This window comes from Myodes glareolus, chromosome 6, assembly GCF_982192425.1.
Source record: "Myodes glareolus chromosome 6, mMyoGla1.1, whole genome shotgun sequence".
Classification (NCBI taxonomy): domain Eukaryota; kingdom Metazoa; phylum Chordata; class Mammalia; order Rodentia; family Cricetidae; genus Myodes; species Myodes glareolus.
Genome location: NC_142031.1, coordinates 13,162,716 through 13,177,335, shown reverse-complemented (window position 1 = coordinate 13,177,335; position 14,620 = coordinate 13,162,716). Strand labels below are relative to the sequence as shown.

The window sequence follows — 14,620 nt, the reverse complement described above, 5'->3', positions numbered from 1 at the left end:
CTGTGGATGAGCTGTCATTTCTCTTTCAAGAGGTTTCTCTTTTTCAAACTGAATCTTTTTTTAAAATTTTTTTATGATTTATCTTTATTTTATGTGCATTGGTGTGAAGGTGTCAGATCCCCTGGAACTGGATTTTCAGACAGTTGTGAGCTGCCATGTGGGTGCTGGGAATTGAACCCGGGTCCACTGGAAGAGCAGTCAGTGCTCTTAACCGCTGAGCCATTTCTCCAGCTCCCAAACTGAATATTAATTTTGATGGTATCCATAGTTTTCCTTCTCCTATGGAAACAAGAGCGAAATCCCTTCCCCAACATAGCACATCTCCTGGTTTCCACTGTGAGGTCAACACATCCTTGAAATACACTGGCTGATTTAATTCAGAAGTTTTTTCCATTATCCAATGTCTCTCTGCTGCTGTTGTTCTTTCTCATTAGCGTTAAGAAAATTCAAGGTTGGGGGCTGGAGAGATGGTTCATCGGTTAAGAGCACTGGCTGCCTTTCCAGAGGACCTGGCTGCCTTTCCAGAGGACCCAGGTTCAAACACTCCCAGCACCCACATCGCAGCTCACAACTGTCTGTAACTCAGTTTGGATCAGGAATCTAACACTGTCTCACCAATGTGCTTAAAATTAAAAATAAATTATTTTTAAAAAAAGAAAGAAAATTCAAGGTTAATAAAGCATTATACAATCTCTTTCTGGGGTATTTTCCATCCCTTTCTGTTTGTTTAGCATATCCTTTATAGTTCGATTTGATCTTTCTATAAATGCCTGACCTGTAGGGTTGTTTGGTATACCTGTAATATGATTTATATTGTAATAAGCAAAAAATGGTTTCATTTTCTTAGACACATATGCTGAACCATTATCTGTCTTTATTTGTACAGGTATACCCATGATGGCCATAACGTCTAATAAATGAATGATTATTGAATCGGCCTTTTCTGATCTCAAGGCAGTCACCCATTGAAAATCTGAATAAAGCTGGGTGGTGGTGGCACACGCCTTTAATCCCAGCACTCGGGAGGCAGAGGCAGGCAGATCTCCTTTAGTTTGAGGTCAGCCTGGTCTACAAGAGCTAGTTCCAGGACAGGCTCCAAAGTTACACAGAGAAACCTTGTCTCAAAACAAACAAACAAACAAACAAACAAACAACAACAAAAACCCGAATAAGTATCAATGGTGTGGTTTACATATTTTAATTTTCCAAATTCTGTAAAGTGGAACATCCATTTTCCAGATTTCATTCCTTTAATTACCCTTTGGGTCACTGCCGCTGGTGTTTGGTTATAGAAAGAGCAAGTAGAACATCTCTTTATAATCGCCTTAGCTTTTTTTCTTTTGCTATGTAACAGGAAACTCTTTCTTTAAACCTTTGTTGTTGATATGATGTTTCTTATGAAATTTTGAGGCCATCAGCACACTTCCAATCAATAATTGATCAATTCCTGCATTACCTTGAACTATAGGACCTGACAGACCTGTATGGGATCAGATGTGTGTTATGTATATGGGACAAAGCCTAGTCCTGATTATGTATTGACCTGAATGAATAATGAAGTTAATTCTGTATCATCTGGTATACATTCAGCGGTTTCAATATGCAAGACAACTCTTTCTGCATACTGCAAATCAGTAACTACATTGAGAGTTCCTTTAAAATCCCTTAGTGCCATGAGAATAGCATATAACTCTGCCTTTTGGACAGAATCATAAGGGCTTTGTTCCACCTTACTTAATTCTTCTGATTCATAACCTGCTTTTCCTGATTTATTTGCATCATTATAAAATGTAAGGGCTCCAGTTATTGGTGTGTCACGTACAGTTCAGGAAAGAATCCAAGTAGTTCTCTTTATAAGGTTAATTCTATCACTTTTCAGATAACTGCTATTAATTTCTCCCAAAAAATTAGCACAAGCTCTTTGCCATGGTTTATTGTTTTCCCATAACTTCTTTATTTCATCAGTAGTAAAAGATTACTATAATCTCTGCTGGGTCTATACCTGTTAGTTGATGAAGTCTCAATTTACCTTTTATAATTAATTCAGGGACTTTTTCAACAAAAAGTTTTTAATTTTTTACTTGGTTTATGTGGTAAAAAGATCCATTATAAGATAATATCTTCCCTCTGCATTAAAATTCCTGTGGGAGAAATTCTGGAAGGCAATATGACTGGAATGTAATTAAGATTTGGAATTGCTCTATCCACATGTGCCTCCTGTAATTTCTCTCAACAACCATCAGTTCTTTTTTTTACTTCAGCTGTTAACTCTCTGGGACTATTTAAGTCTTTGTTACCATCTAAGATTTTGTTTAAATGAATTATTAGATCAAGTGTTATTCCAACAGCCAGTCATAGACCGGAAATGTCTAACAACCTTTGAAAGTCATTAAGAGTCTGCAACCAGTCTCTCCTAATTTGTGCCTTTTGTGTTCTAATTTTCTGTAAATCTATTTTGTAACCTAGGTAATTGACGGAATCTCCTCGGTTAGTTTTTCAGGAGCAATTTTTAACCCTTATTTAGTCAAAACTTTCTTTACTTCTCCAAACATTCTTTCTAAAGTATCTGCATTTGAGTCAGATAACAAAATATCATCCATGTAATGCTAAATTATAGACCAGGAAATTGCTTGTGTATTATTTCAATGGCTGAGTTACAAAGTATTGGCACAGGGTGGGGTTATTGAACATTCCTTGTGGGAGGATGGTTCACTGGTATCTCCTAGTAGGCTGAGAATTATTATAAGTAGGTACTGTGAAAATAAATTTTTCTGTTCTTTTCTTGTATAGTAAAGAAACAGTCTTTTTAAATCAATTACTGTAAGAGGCCATCCCTTTGGTAAAAGAGAAGAAGACAGAGGAATTCCAGACTGTAGAGGGCCCATAGGTTGGATAATCTTGTTGACAACTCTTAGATCTGTCACCATTCTCCATTTATCAGATTTCATTTTAACAACAAATACAGGAGAATTGCAAGGGTTGGTAGATTTTTCAATATGGTGAGCATCTAGTTGTTCCTGTACCAACTGTTCTAAAGCCTTCAGTTTGTCTTCTGCTAAAGGCCATTGTTTAACCCATATTGGTTTCTCAGTTAATCATTTTAAAGGCAGGGTTGTTGGTACCTCTGAAGGTTTGCTAGGGGTTTTGTGTTCTTGTACAGCTGAATGACTATGGACTTTTGTCTAAAATACCTTATAATATCCTTCCTAAAAACATGAGGTTTTGGAACTGCAGGAATGTAAATCTGGGTATTCCATTGCTGCAGTAGATCACAATCCCATACACTCACTGCAATATTAGCTACATGTGGCCTCAGCCTTCCTCTCTGTCCTTCTGGCCCTAAGCATTCAACCCATCTCGTGCTTTGTTTCACTTGAGATAGGGTTCCAATTCCTCTGAATTGAATATGTGCCTCTTGAAGAGGCCAATCTGGATGCAAAGATTCTGGAGTAATGATAATCATGTCCACCCCTATGTCTAATAATCCTTCAATCACAATGCCATTTATATACACTCTTAGAGCTTTGGTCTTTGATCATTTATAGAAGTCTTCTAAAACTTACGTTTCCTGTTTCCTACTGGAGTTTCCGACTCATCCTCCATGTCTATTCCATTATTCAGATCAGTATATTTCACAGTAGGCACTGGATTGTTTAACTTTCCTGGTGAAACATGTTTTACACAATGACCAGGAATGCATACTGATGAGGCTAAATCCTGTCCTTGTACCTTCTGTCCCCATTTAACAGTATCAATAAATTTCCTCAATCTTTTCAAATATTTTTACTACTGCCTTTTTTTTTGTAAAGCCTGAATCTCCTGTCCAGTATTCTGTTCTAATGCCCTCACTGAGGCGTCCAAGGTATGAAGCTTATTCAGTAAAGATATCATCTCATTCTTGGACATAATTTTGATGATGTGCATATTATCTCCCTGGAGAGATATCTTATCTGTTAATCTATCATAACTTTTCAACAGATTCTGATTGTTAAATTCAACAGCACAAATTCTTTCAGATAATTCTGATAAAATTGATGCTATCCCTCTCCATAGTATTGATCTTTTCAAATAGCTGTCCATTATTAGTCTGTAAAGACTGTATTATTTCTAAAAGTGCCTCATTCTTGGCCCTGTTATTGAACCATTTTTTTTCATTTTTTTTTTAATTTTTTCATGATTTATTTATCTTTATTTTATGTGCATTGGTGTGAAGGTGTCAGATTCCCTGGAACTGGATTTTCAGACAGTTGTGAGCTGCCATGTGGGTGCTGGGAATTGAACCCGGGTCCTCTGGAAGAGCAGCCACTGCTCTTAACCGCTGAGCCATTTCTCCAGCCCCTTTTTTTCATTTTTTTAATGAGATAATATTGAGAAAAAAAAGTAATTCCTAGAATCAAATAAAGGCATGTAGAAGGAAAATTACATAAACCTTGCCGAATACCTTCCATAGTATAAGTAACATAATTATTGAACTCCTGGATAGTTATGTAATTTTTGTAGGTTTTCAGATCTTACTTATCGTAAGGCAATGACAATGAATTGGAGTAGGTATAATAATTGTTATTGGTCAGCAGGTGTTGCAGTTGCTGCCGCGTGGCTGAGAAACCCTAGCAACAGTGAACAGCACGTGTTGCTTACTTAGGTACTGAAAAATATGCTTTATTTAACAAATTAAGAGCAGTTATTAAGGCGCTCAAATGATTCCAAGAGTTGGGGCCCAGGATATAGTGAAAACCCAAAGTTTTCCCATCAGTGCGCATTGTGGACTCTGTGCACTATGGGAATCACAGGCAGCAGCGTGTGGGCTGGTGTGTAAGGCACAGAAAGGCAGCGTGTGCATTGCGAGCCAGGGCTGAGCAGCAGCAGTGAGAATCAAAGCCCAGTGTGCCACGGGGCTGGCGAATCGATCCCAAAAAGTGTGGACTGATCCTTATGTTCGGCACCAGATGATGACGGAAGTTACAAAATAATCCCACACTAGTTCAGAATTAGGTATAATAAAGGATTATTTATTTAGGGGAGATTCACAGATCACTGTCCTCAATCATAGTCCTCTGCACAAATGGGGAGCAGGAACCAAATCTAGCAGCCAGAAGCAAGAGAGGGAATGTATGCTTCACAGCTGCTTTTGTAGTATAAGAGACCACGCCCACGTGGGCTGATATCTTAAAGGCTATTGGCTGAAGGAGCTCCAACAGCAGAGGATCAAACCCAAGGCTTAGGCTTGATAAAATACACTTTTAACTGAGCCACATAACCAGCTAAAGCAACTGTCCAAAAAAATATTTTTCACTTGAATTTGGACATCTGTGTTGCATGCATGATGGTTTCTAGAATATTCTGTAACATAGATGTTTCTGAGGTGTGTCTACCAAGGAGTCCTTGGAGACATCACTGGACATCCTGATCCTTACCACTGTGCAGTCTTGGGTATTTTTAGTCTACCTCTTAGGGGATGCTTCCTTGCATACACCACTCTGAGGATCTCATACCCTCCCCAAACCTCTGCAGGGTCTGAGGAAACACTAAAGAAAAACCCCAGACTCAAATGGTATGTAAGAGCAAAAAGCATTTATTATACCAGCATGCATGTGGGGCCGTTCACCTGTACAAAATGGTTATGACCCCAGAGGAACGTGCAGGCTCCTTTTAAGCCTTGCTAAGTGGAATTTCAGGGTCAGCTATGTCATTGGTTAGGCAAGCAGCAGTTACTTTATTATATTTATTTATTTATTTATTTAAAATTTCCACCTCCTCCCCGCCTCCCTTTTCCCTCCCCCTCCCCAGCAGTTACTTTAATGCAGTTACTTTAAAGGTTTAGTCTTATCATTTTTGCATACATCTGCACAAAATTGGTGTGACCCAGAAGGGGGCTGCTGGTTTGTGCTTGAGATACTGTGAGGCTGAAGCCCACCATGCTTGTTCTCTGTCTGGACTCTGAATGTTCGGGCCTCAGAGATGCAACGTAAACTCAGTTGTAAAAAGTGGGAGAGTCTGACCCCTCACCTGATGTTCTCCATCGCCACCTTCTTGTGGCGAGTAAGTGCGTTTATTAATGTGCGTGGGTCCACCCATCCCAAATCCTGCATGCAGAGCACAGAGGGCAACTTCCGGGAGTCAGGTCTCACCTCTCATTATTGGGATATTTGAACTCTGGTTGTCAGGTGTTGGGGCAAGAGCCTTTGCCCACTGAGCCAGTTTGTGAGCCTGAGGAACCTGCCCGACTCCATTTTGAAGGCAGGAGTAATTGTGCTGTATTTCTGAAAACACATTTTCTGCTTACTGTGAGAACTGAGTCCTGGAACTTGACCTTCCCAAAACCATGACCTTGATTTTGTTTGTTTTGTTTGGATTTCTTGATGTGACAGCCCTAGCTGTCCTGGAAATCGCTCTGTAGACAGGCTGACCTCAAGCTCATTGAAATCCACCTGCCTCAGCTTTTCAAGTGCTAGGATTAAAGGTGTGAGCCACCACACCCAGCTAGCTTTGTTTTTGAGAATACCCTTGACCTCCCTGATCCTCCATGACCCCTCTCTAATCCTGTGATGGGTGACCACATTTTTTAAAAGATTTTTTTTGTATTTCCTTATTACCCCACTGTCTCCCTTCGGTAAAACTGCTCCTGCGTGATTTCATTTCTTTTTAAGTGGGGCCCAAAGATGGATTTGGGGCTGCTCTCTTTAACCCGATTTAGGAGACAGTCCCTGGCCAGCCCTTGGGTGCATCCCAATAAAAAAATCAAGTTTGCTTCAAATTTGGCTCAAATTGTGGTAGTGGTCTTATTCTTGATGTTGGGATTTAACAGGTCCTTCTCATTGTTTTGGGGACACGTTCTCTCTGCACATCCCAGGTTGGCCTTGCGCACCTTCCCTTTCCCTCTGATTTCTGGAATTACAGGTATGTGCCACAAACACCATTCCTCTTTACACCCTTTCAAAGTAGGTCAAGGCAGACCTGATATTTACTAAGTCCTCAGCCTTGAATGGTGGTGGTGGGGGAGATGGCCCAGTGGTTAAGAGCACTGGCTGCTCTTCCACAGGACTTGGGGCGGGGTGTATGGTGGGGGTGGGTGGGTTCAATTCCTAGCACCCAGATGGCAGCTCACAGCTGTCTGAAACTCCAGTTCCAGGGAATTTGATACCGTTACATGTAAGGGCAGGGAAGGGAAGGAAGAGGCGGGGAGGGAAGGGAAAGAAAGGGAAGGAAGGAAGGAAGGAAGGAAGGAAGGAAGGAAGGAAGGAAGGAAGGAAGGAAGGAAGGATATCCTCGAAGTTTAGAGCCTCCTGCCTCAGCTTCCGGGATTTCTGGCTGGCATAGACTTGCCATTAGCTGAACCCTTCCGATGGTTATTCTGGCTGTGTAGGCAGCTGCAGGCCCTACTGGAGGGGCAGGAATATCCTTAGTGAAGTTATTCTCCAAGTATCTGGGCGTGACCTCTGGTGAGAGGTGTGGGCTCCAGTGAGAGGGACGATGGAACAGGACTATGGGAAAGTTCAAGGCTCCCAGGCAACTCCTGCTCGTGCTGTGTTCAGAGTCTATGTTCCTAGTTCTCATTTTGGGGTTTTCTGGTGCTCCCTCCCTAGAAGGTGAGAGTTTCGGCCAGTGAGGGGCTTAATCTTCAGCTGTAGGTCTTCTTCCGAGATAACGCAATCCTGGGACAGGTGGAAAAGTTTTGTGGCTACGTCACTCTTTAGCGATGTTTTCTGTCCCCAGCGTTCTGCAAACCCAGGTAGTGGATGTGCCCGAGGAGCATTCTGCCCGCCCCACGCGTAGAGAAGCTGCTGAGACACTGAAGAACCTCGGCGCCCGGTTACCACTGCCAGTTCATTGGTCCACGCTGCCCCCTAGTGGCTGTGCGCCACACCTGCCTTGATAGAGCCTCAGGGTCTGAAGCTGCAAACTACCAGCCAGTCAGCATCCCAGGACCCACAAGCAGGGGGATTCATGTCCAAAGGAGTCCCGGAGCACGTCACCACTTTATCAGCTTCTCTGTTTCTAGGTATCTGCTTTCATTCAGATATATTTTTGTGTGGGTGCTGGGGATGGAAGCCAGGGTCTCATAAACATAATTTATGTTTTCAACCCACTGTGCTATATATACAGGACAGGGTCTCTCATGTACCTTTGGGTTCGAGCCCTAGAAACATCATTCCAGAATATAGGTGGAGACGGGAATTCAAAGCCAAGGCAATCCTGGACTACATGGGTAGTTCAAGGCTAGCCCGGGACACATAAGATGTTATTTCACACAAATGAAATCCAAAAGGAAAACAACACCCCCCGCCAAAGAAAAACAAGATGCAAGGAAGGAAATCATATTTACTTTGTTCTATGTGCATCTTAGATGTTACAAAGCACAAAAGTGATTTCTTTTCCTTTTTCTATTTTACATTTTCTATTACTTGTGTATACACGTGTGCAAATGTGATCCCGCGGCATGCGTGTGTAAACCAGAGGACAACCTATGGGAAATGGTTCTCTCCTTCCATGAGTGTCCCAGGGATAGAACTCAGGCTTGGTGGCATACAGCTTTATCAGCTGAATCATCTTGCCAGGCCTAACATGAATTTCTCTGAAAGGAAGAACGCTCTAGTGTGGCCTCATGGAGGCAGAGTTATGTGTAGCCTGGTTGCAGGGCCTGAAGTGGGTGCTGGGAGGTACAAATGGGAGACAAAGGGGGTGTTCCCTTCCCTGGGCTCATCCTGGAAAGAGAGTGGAGCCTGTGCAGGCCTCAGCCCCAGTGAAGGCTGTAGGGCTGGAGGAAGGAGGCTCAGCCTCACCCTGTTACCTAGCAAATCGAAGGCACTTAATCCATGTCCACAGACCACTCACTAAAGCACCCAGGAGCGTCGGTAAGCTAGTGGGCTACCAGCCACCTTCCTGCACCTCGACCCATCTCTACTTCAACACGTGTGCCACAGGCAGGGAGGAGGGGTGGCCAATATGTCAAGTTCCTATACACTTATGTTTCTTCTTTCTTTCTTTCTTTCTTTCTTTCTTTCTTTCTTTCTTTCTTTCTTTCTTTCCTTTCTTTTTTTTTTCCTTTGAGACACAGTCTCTGAATGCAGCCAAGGCTGATCTGGAATTCTATGAAGACCTGGCAGGGCTCAAGCTTCGTGTAGTTCTCCCAAGCACTAGGATCATAGATGGGAACTGCCAAATCCATCTACTTAAAAAAAAAATACAGCATTTCTCTGTGTAGCCTTGGCTGCCTTCAAATACAGAAATTGCCTGCCTTTGCTTCCCAAGTACTGGGATTAAAGGCATGCACCACTACACCTGATTAAGACTTGTGTGTGTGCGCTCGAGTGTATATGCAGCACATGCATGCAAGTGCCTGAGGAGGCCAGTAGAGGGCACTGTATCTTCTGAAATTGGAGTTATATATCAAGCACTTATGAGGATCCATGTAGATGCTGGGAAGTGAACCCTGGTCCTTCACAAGAGCAGCAGGTACTCTGCAGCCACCAAGCTACACTCTTTTCCTTTTCTTTTTTTGAGACAGGGTTTTGTTGTGTAGCTTTGGCTGCCCTGAAACTAACCTGGTAGACCAGGCTGGTCTCGAACTCACAGAGATCCTCCTGCCTTTGCATCAATTTAAATTGATGCCCCAGCATAAATTTCTTAATTTTCAAAATACACTTTCTACAGTAACTGGGCAGGCACACTTCAAACAAACACCTTGGTTCAACACACTAAGCTGATCTCAGCACTTTCTGCTAGGGAGCTAAGCATCATGGTCAGAGACAAGGGCATCATCCTGAGATCCGTCCCCACAAAGAGGTCAGGGCCAGCACCAGAGAGCAGCCAGGGTCCCAGTCTTGTAGTGAGGGGCCTTCTGGTCAGTGGAGGAGGAGTTGAAAGTCTGGGGGGTGCGGTGTACCAGGAGACCAAGACCCTGTGTCTCGGGCCCTTGTGTCTAGACAGTGTGGGCTCAGCAGTGTGCTGGTGCCGTGAGGCTCGAAAGGAACAGATGCAGGGAAGTTAAGCAGGGAAACCAAGTCAGGGACGGGCCGGCCACAGGGCTTCTCAGCAGCACCCAGCAGCACTCCGCTTGATGTGGCAAGGCTTGCAGAAGAGGTGGTCATTCAGCGGGTAGCAGCCTTGGTCGGTGGGCTCCACAGACAGGAGGACCCTGCAGTCCTGGGGAGAGAGAAGCACATGGGGGCCATGCCAGCACAGAGCCTTCCCAGGGGTCACTCGGCTCTTATGTTTCTGCATTTTGAGACAGGATTTTTTTTTTCCTTTTTTTTTTTTTTCTGAGACAGGGTTTCTCTGTGTAGTCCTGGCTGCCCTGGAACGCACTCTGTAGACCAGGCTGGCCTCAAACTCACAGGGATCCGCCTGCCTCTGCCTCCGGAGTGCCGGGATTAAAGGTGTGCGCCATCACTGCCCCGCTTGAAAGCTGAAGCTAGTTTCAAACCATGCAGCCAAGTATGACTTTGAACAACCCGATCCTACACCCAGCTTGGCTTTGCTTTTTAATAATTTATCATTTATTTATTTTTATTTTATGTGCATTGGTGTTTTGCCTGCATATGTGTCTGTGTGAGGGTGTCAGATCTCCTGGAACTGGAGGTACAGACAGTTGTGTGCTGCCATGTGGGTGCTGGGAATTGAACTCAGGACCTCTTGGTTAACCCTGAGTCATCTCTCCAGCCCCGGCTTCATTCATTTTGAGACAGGCTCTCTCTATCCTGTATCTGTATCCCAGGCTGTCCTGGAAAACTTAGTGTAACCCACGGTGGCCAGATCTTCCCACCTCAGCTTCCTGGTACTGGGAATGACAGCTGTATGCCACTATGCCCAGCTTCAGTTTTCTCAGCTGAAATGGGGACAGTAAGTCAACTTCCAAGACTGTCATTAGGATTTAATAAGGCAATGTACATGACAGTATTTTATAATTAAAAAGCACTTTCCACTTATAAAAATATGGTCACCCTTCCATCAACAGTAATAAAAGGCCCAGAGCACAGCGTCAGCAGCAAGACTGAAGGATACTAAGGGTACTATGTGAGACCCACTTCTCCTTCTTCTTTCCTGGGAGAATTAGAACCCAGTTCTGTGCGAGACTGCTATGGTTTGAGTTTTACATCTGTGGGATTTTTTTAGGGGTCAGTTTAAGATATAGTTTGCCTACAGGTGGTGGCTCATCTCATCACTCAGGAGGCAGAGGCAGGTGAATCTCTGTGAGTTTGAGGCTAACCTGATCTACAGAGTGAGTCTGAGGACAGCCAGGGCTACACAGAGAAACCCTGTTGAAAGAAAGAAAGAGTGAGAAGGAGGGAAGGAAAGAAAGAAAAAAGAAATGAAGGAAGGAAGGAAGGAAGAAAGGAAGGAAGGAAGGAAGAAAAAAGATACAAAGATAGGGTTTAAGCCAGGCAGTGGAGGCGCACATTTTTAATCCCAGCACTCAGGAGGCAGAGGCAGGCGGATCTCTGTGAGTTCGAGGCCACAAGAGCTCTTGGTCTACAAGAGCTAGTTCCAGGACAGGCTTCAAAGCTACAGAGAAACTCTGTCAAAAAAAAAAAAAGTTAATTCAGCCCCCACTTGAGCCACCAAGCCTGGCTGGGCCTCACCTATTGAAATGTCACTTTGGAGTCCAAATCCTGACTCACTAGGCAGCTTTGGTCAAAGTGACCATGGACCGGAAGTGGGGGTTATTTGCTCAGCCAAGCTTTAGGAGCGCCTGGTACTGGTGGACTCCGTCAGGGTTCTGGGGACTAATAACAGCTCTTGAGCTTCCTCAGCAGTTGGCCAGACCTTGAACTCTAAGTGACAAAGTCGGATTATATATGAAGCAATCAACGTCTCTGTCCAAATCCTCTCGGCTCTCCATCATCTTCTCAAATAAACACAGGGAATACATGAAATGACGCATTGGCTGATTGAGAGATCCTGCTCTGGGACGCTCCAGGAAGTGACGCCTAAAAACTGCCACATGTCATGGTCATCCCCAGAGGGCAGAGGGCTCAGAGCTACAGGGACGGCAGTGGAGTCAGGGGGTGGGCAGTCTTGGAGCCCCATTGCTGGACCAAGTTCAACGCCTGCAGGGTCCAGGCAGAAGGAAAGAATACAGCCCCAAGATTAAGAACTTCAAGATGGACCAGGTGGTGGTGGCGCACGCCTTAAATCCCAGCAACTGAGAGGCAGAGGCAGGTGGAGCTCTGAGTTTGAGGCCAGTCTGGTCTTTGTAATGAGTTCTGGGGTAGCCATGGCTACACAGTGAGACCCTGTCAGGGTGGGGCGAGGTAGGGAGACAGGACAGGCCTGGACAGACGGACCTGTTTCATGGATTCCGTCTTCTGGTTCTAGGGGCTGTCGGTCCTAGCTCATCAGCTCCCAGGCTGGGATGTTACTGTCAGCTGTCTATCTGACATGGCGCAGCGTTATCAGCAAGAGTCTCAGTTGGGGGACTGCCCAGAGCAGACTGGCCTGTGGCATGTCTCTGGGGCATTCTCTTGATTGCTAGTGGATGTAGGGGAGCCCAGCTCGCTGCAGGCAGTACCTTCCTGAGGCGGTGCGTGCGTGCGTGTGTGTGTGTGTGTGTGTGTGTGTGTCCTGGGCTGTCTAAGAAATCTATCTGAACAGATGCCAGAGAGAGAGAGGGTTCGGGCCAGTAAGCAGCATTCTTCCATGGTTTCTACTCAAGGCTCCGGCCTTGGTTTCCCTTATCGATGGATTGTAACCCGTACAATAAATAATAATAAATCTTTTTCTCAACCAATTTGCTTTCGATGATGGCATTTATCATAGCAACAGACAGTGACCCATGCCAGGCCAAGCAGGAACCTTCTTGGGACCGTATGCCCCTCCCACAACGGGTCCACTCTCATTCTCTTGGGGCTTCTAATGATACAAACCTGAGCTATGTGTGCCCACGCGCTGTGCCAGCCCTCAGAAAAGAAAGTAAAGGCGGGATCAGGAGGCAGTGATGGCTACTGACGCTGTCACCTCCATGAGCTGACACAGTCTCGCCACAGAAAGTGATGCGAGCTCACACTGAACTCTGATGGAGCCTCCCCTGTTCATATCCACTCTTCCTGGCCTCTGCTGAGGGCAGTGAGCAAGGGAAGGGTGCCCCTGGCCACAGCACTTTACAGCACCTCAGCTCCACTCACCTCACAACGGTAACAGTTTTCGTGGAAGTTCCTACCCATGCACTCAATTTTGTAGGCATCCTTCCCGTCGCTAGGGATGATGGGATTCTCACAGGCGCTGCACACGGGGGCAAATTTCCTAGAGGGAGGGGGAAGCACATGCCAGGAATGTCAGCTACTCACACGGACAACAACATCAGCTGGCAGAAAGGGGGTGGCTGCAGTTTACCTCCCAGAGCCTCCACCTCCCACCCAGGGTTGCTAGGTGACAGAATCTGCAGGGACAGTCACAGATGTCCGCCTTTCCTGGCGGAGGCAGGAGGAGGACCAGTGTAATGACTCCAGCTTCCTACAGTATAATTAGTCGAGACCAGTGACTGACTGGGAAGTATCAGGACTGAGGAGGGGGTTGGTGGACCTGGCCATCCATTTTCTTGTACTTTGCTTAATTTAAATTTTTTTTAGCATACTATTTCAGTTGTATTTGGAGGTCCAAGGACAAAAAGCAGCAGTCAGCTCTCTCCTTCTGCCCTTTGGTCTCAGGGATTAAACTCAGGTCATCAGGCTTGGCAGCAGCTCCTTTAATCCACCGAGTCCCTCATCAGCCTTATTTGTCTATTTTTTACTTATTTATTTTGGTTTTTTCAAGACAGGGTTTCTCTGTGTCGCTTTGTCGCCTGTCCTGGAACTCGCTCTGTAGACCAGGCTAGCCTCGAACTCACAGAGATCCGCCTGCCTCTGCCTCCCAAGTGCTGGGACTAAAGGAGAGAGCCACCACCGCCCGGCTGTTTACTTATTTTTTGAGACAGGGTCTCACTAGGTAGCCCTGGCTGACCTGGAACTTGCTATGTAGACCAGGCTGGCCTAGAATTCACAGAGATCTGCCTGCCTGCCTCTGCCTTCTGAGTGCTGCCCTTTGCTTTTCTTGTGAGACAGGGTCTTACTCTACACTCCAGGCTGACCTCAGACAGGCAGCACCAGTCCTCCTGCCTCCGTCTTCACAGGCACGAACCACCATGCCCCATCTCTTCCTTTTCAAATAGGGGGACAAAGCACGAATCTCCTTTACATCTGTATCCTCAGTCCCTCCCCCCAGTTCCCAGGGGAGGGGGCATAGCCTAGGTTCCCAAGTCAAATCCTTTTCAGTTTCTTTTCTTTTTTTTTAAACATTTATTTATTTATTTATTATGTATACAATATTCTGTCTGTGTGTATGCCTGAATGCCAGAAGAGGGCACCAGACCTCATTACAGATGGTTGTGAGCCACCATGTGGTTGCTGGGAATTGAACTCAAGACCTTTGGAAGAGCAGGCTGTGCTCTTAACCGCTGAGCCATCTCTCCAGCCCCAGTTTCTTTTCTTTTTAAAAATATTTATTTATTGTGTATATAGTACTCTGCCTGCATATATGCCTGCAAGCCAGAAGAGGGCACCAGATCTCATTACAGATGATGGTTGTGAGCCACCATGTGGTTGCTGGGAATTGAACTCAGGACCTCTGGAAAAGCAGTCAGTGCTCT

The 14,620-nt window shown here is 45.1% G+C and overlaps 1 protein-coding gene and 1 long non-coding RNA gene across 5 annotated transcripts in view; one reads left to right on the top strand and one right to left on the bottom strand.

Moving 5' to 3' along the window:
• LOC146894090 (uncharacterized) overlaps window positions 1-8,308 on the top strand; it is a 22,428-nt gene extending 14,120 nt beyond the window's left edge. Inside the window, exons 2-3 of the long non-coding RNA XR_015738036.1 lie at window positions 6,806-6,897; window positions 7,714-8,308. This is a non-coding gene — a long non-coding RNA (uncharacterized LOC146894090). The remainder of the gene's footprint in view (window positions 1-6,805; window positions 6,898-7,713) is intronic.
• The window catches only part of Fblim1 (filamin binding LIM protein 1), a 24,003-nt gene continuing 17,682 nt past the window's right edge, over window positions 8,300-14,620 (bottom strand). For all 4 annotated transcript variants that reach the window (XM_087906934.1, XM_085690324.2, XM_085690323.2 and 1 more), the window contains exons 8-9: window positions 13,122-13,239; window positions 8,300-10,143 (exon numbers count right to left, since the gene is read on the bottom strand). In XM_087906934.1, coding sequence (XP_087763060.1) covers window positions 10,030-10,143; window positions 13,122-13,239 — 232 coding nt within the window. In that variant the 3' untranslated portion in view covers window positions 8,300-10,029. The remainder of the gene's footprint in view (window positions 10,144-13,121; window positions 13,240-14,620) is intronic.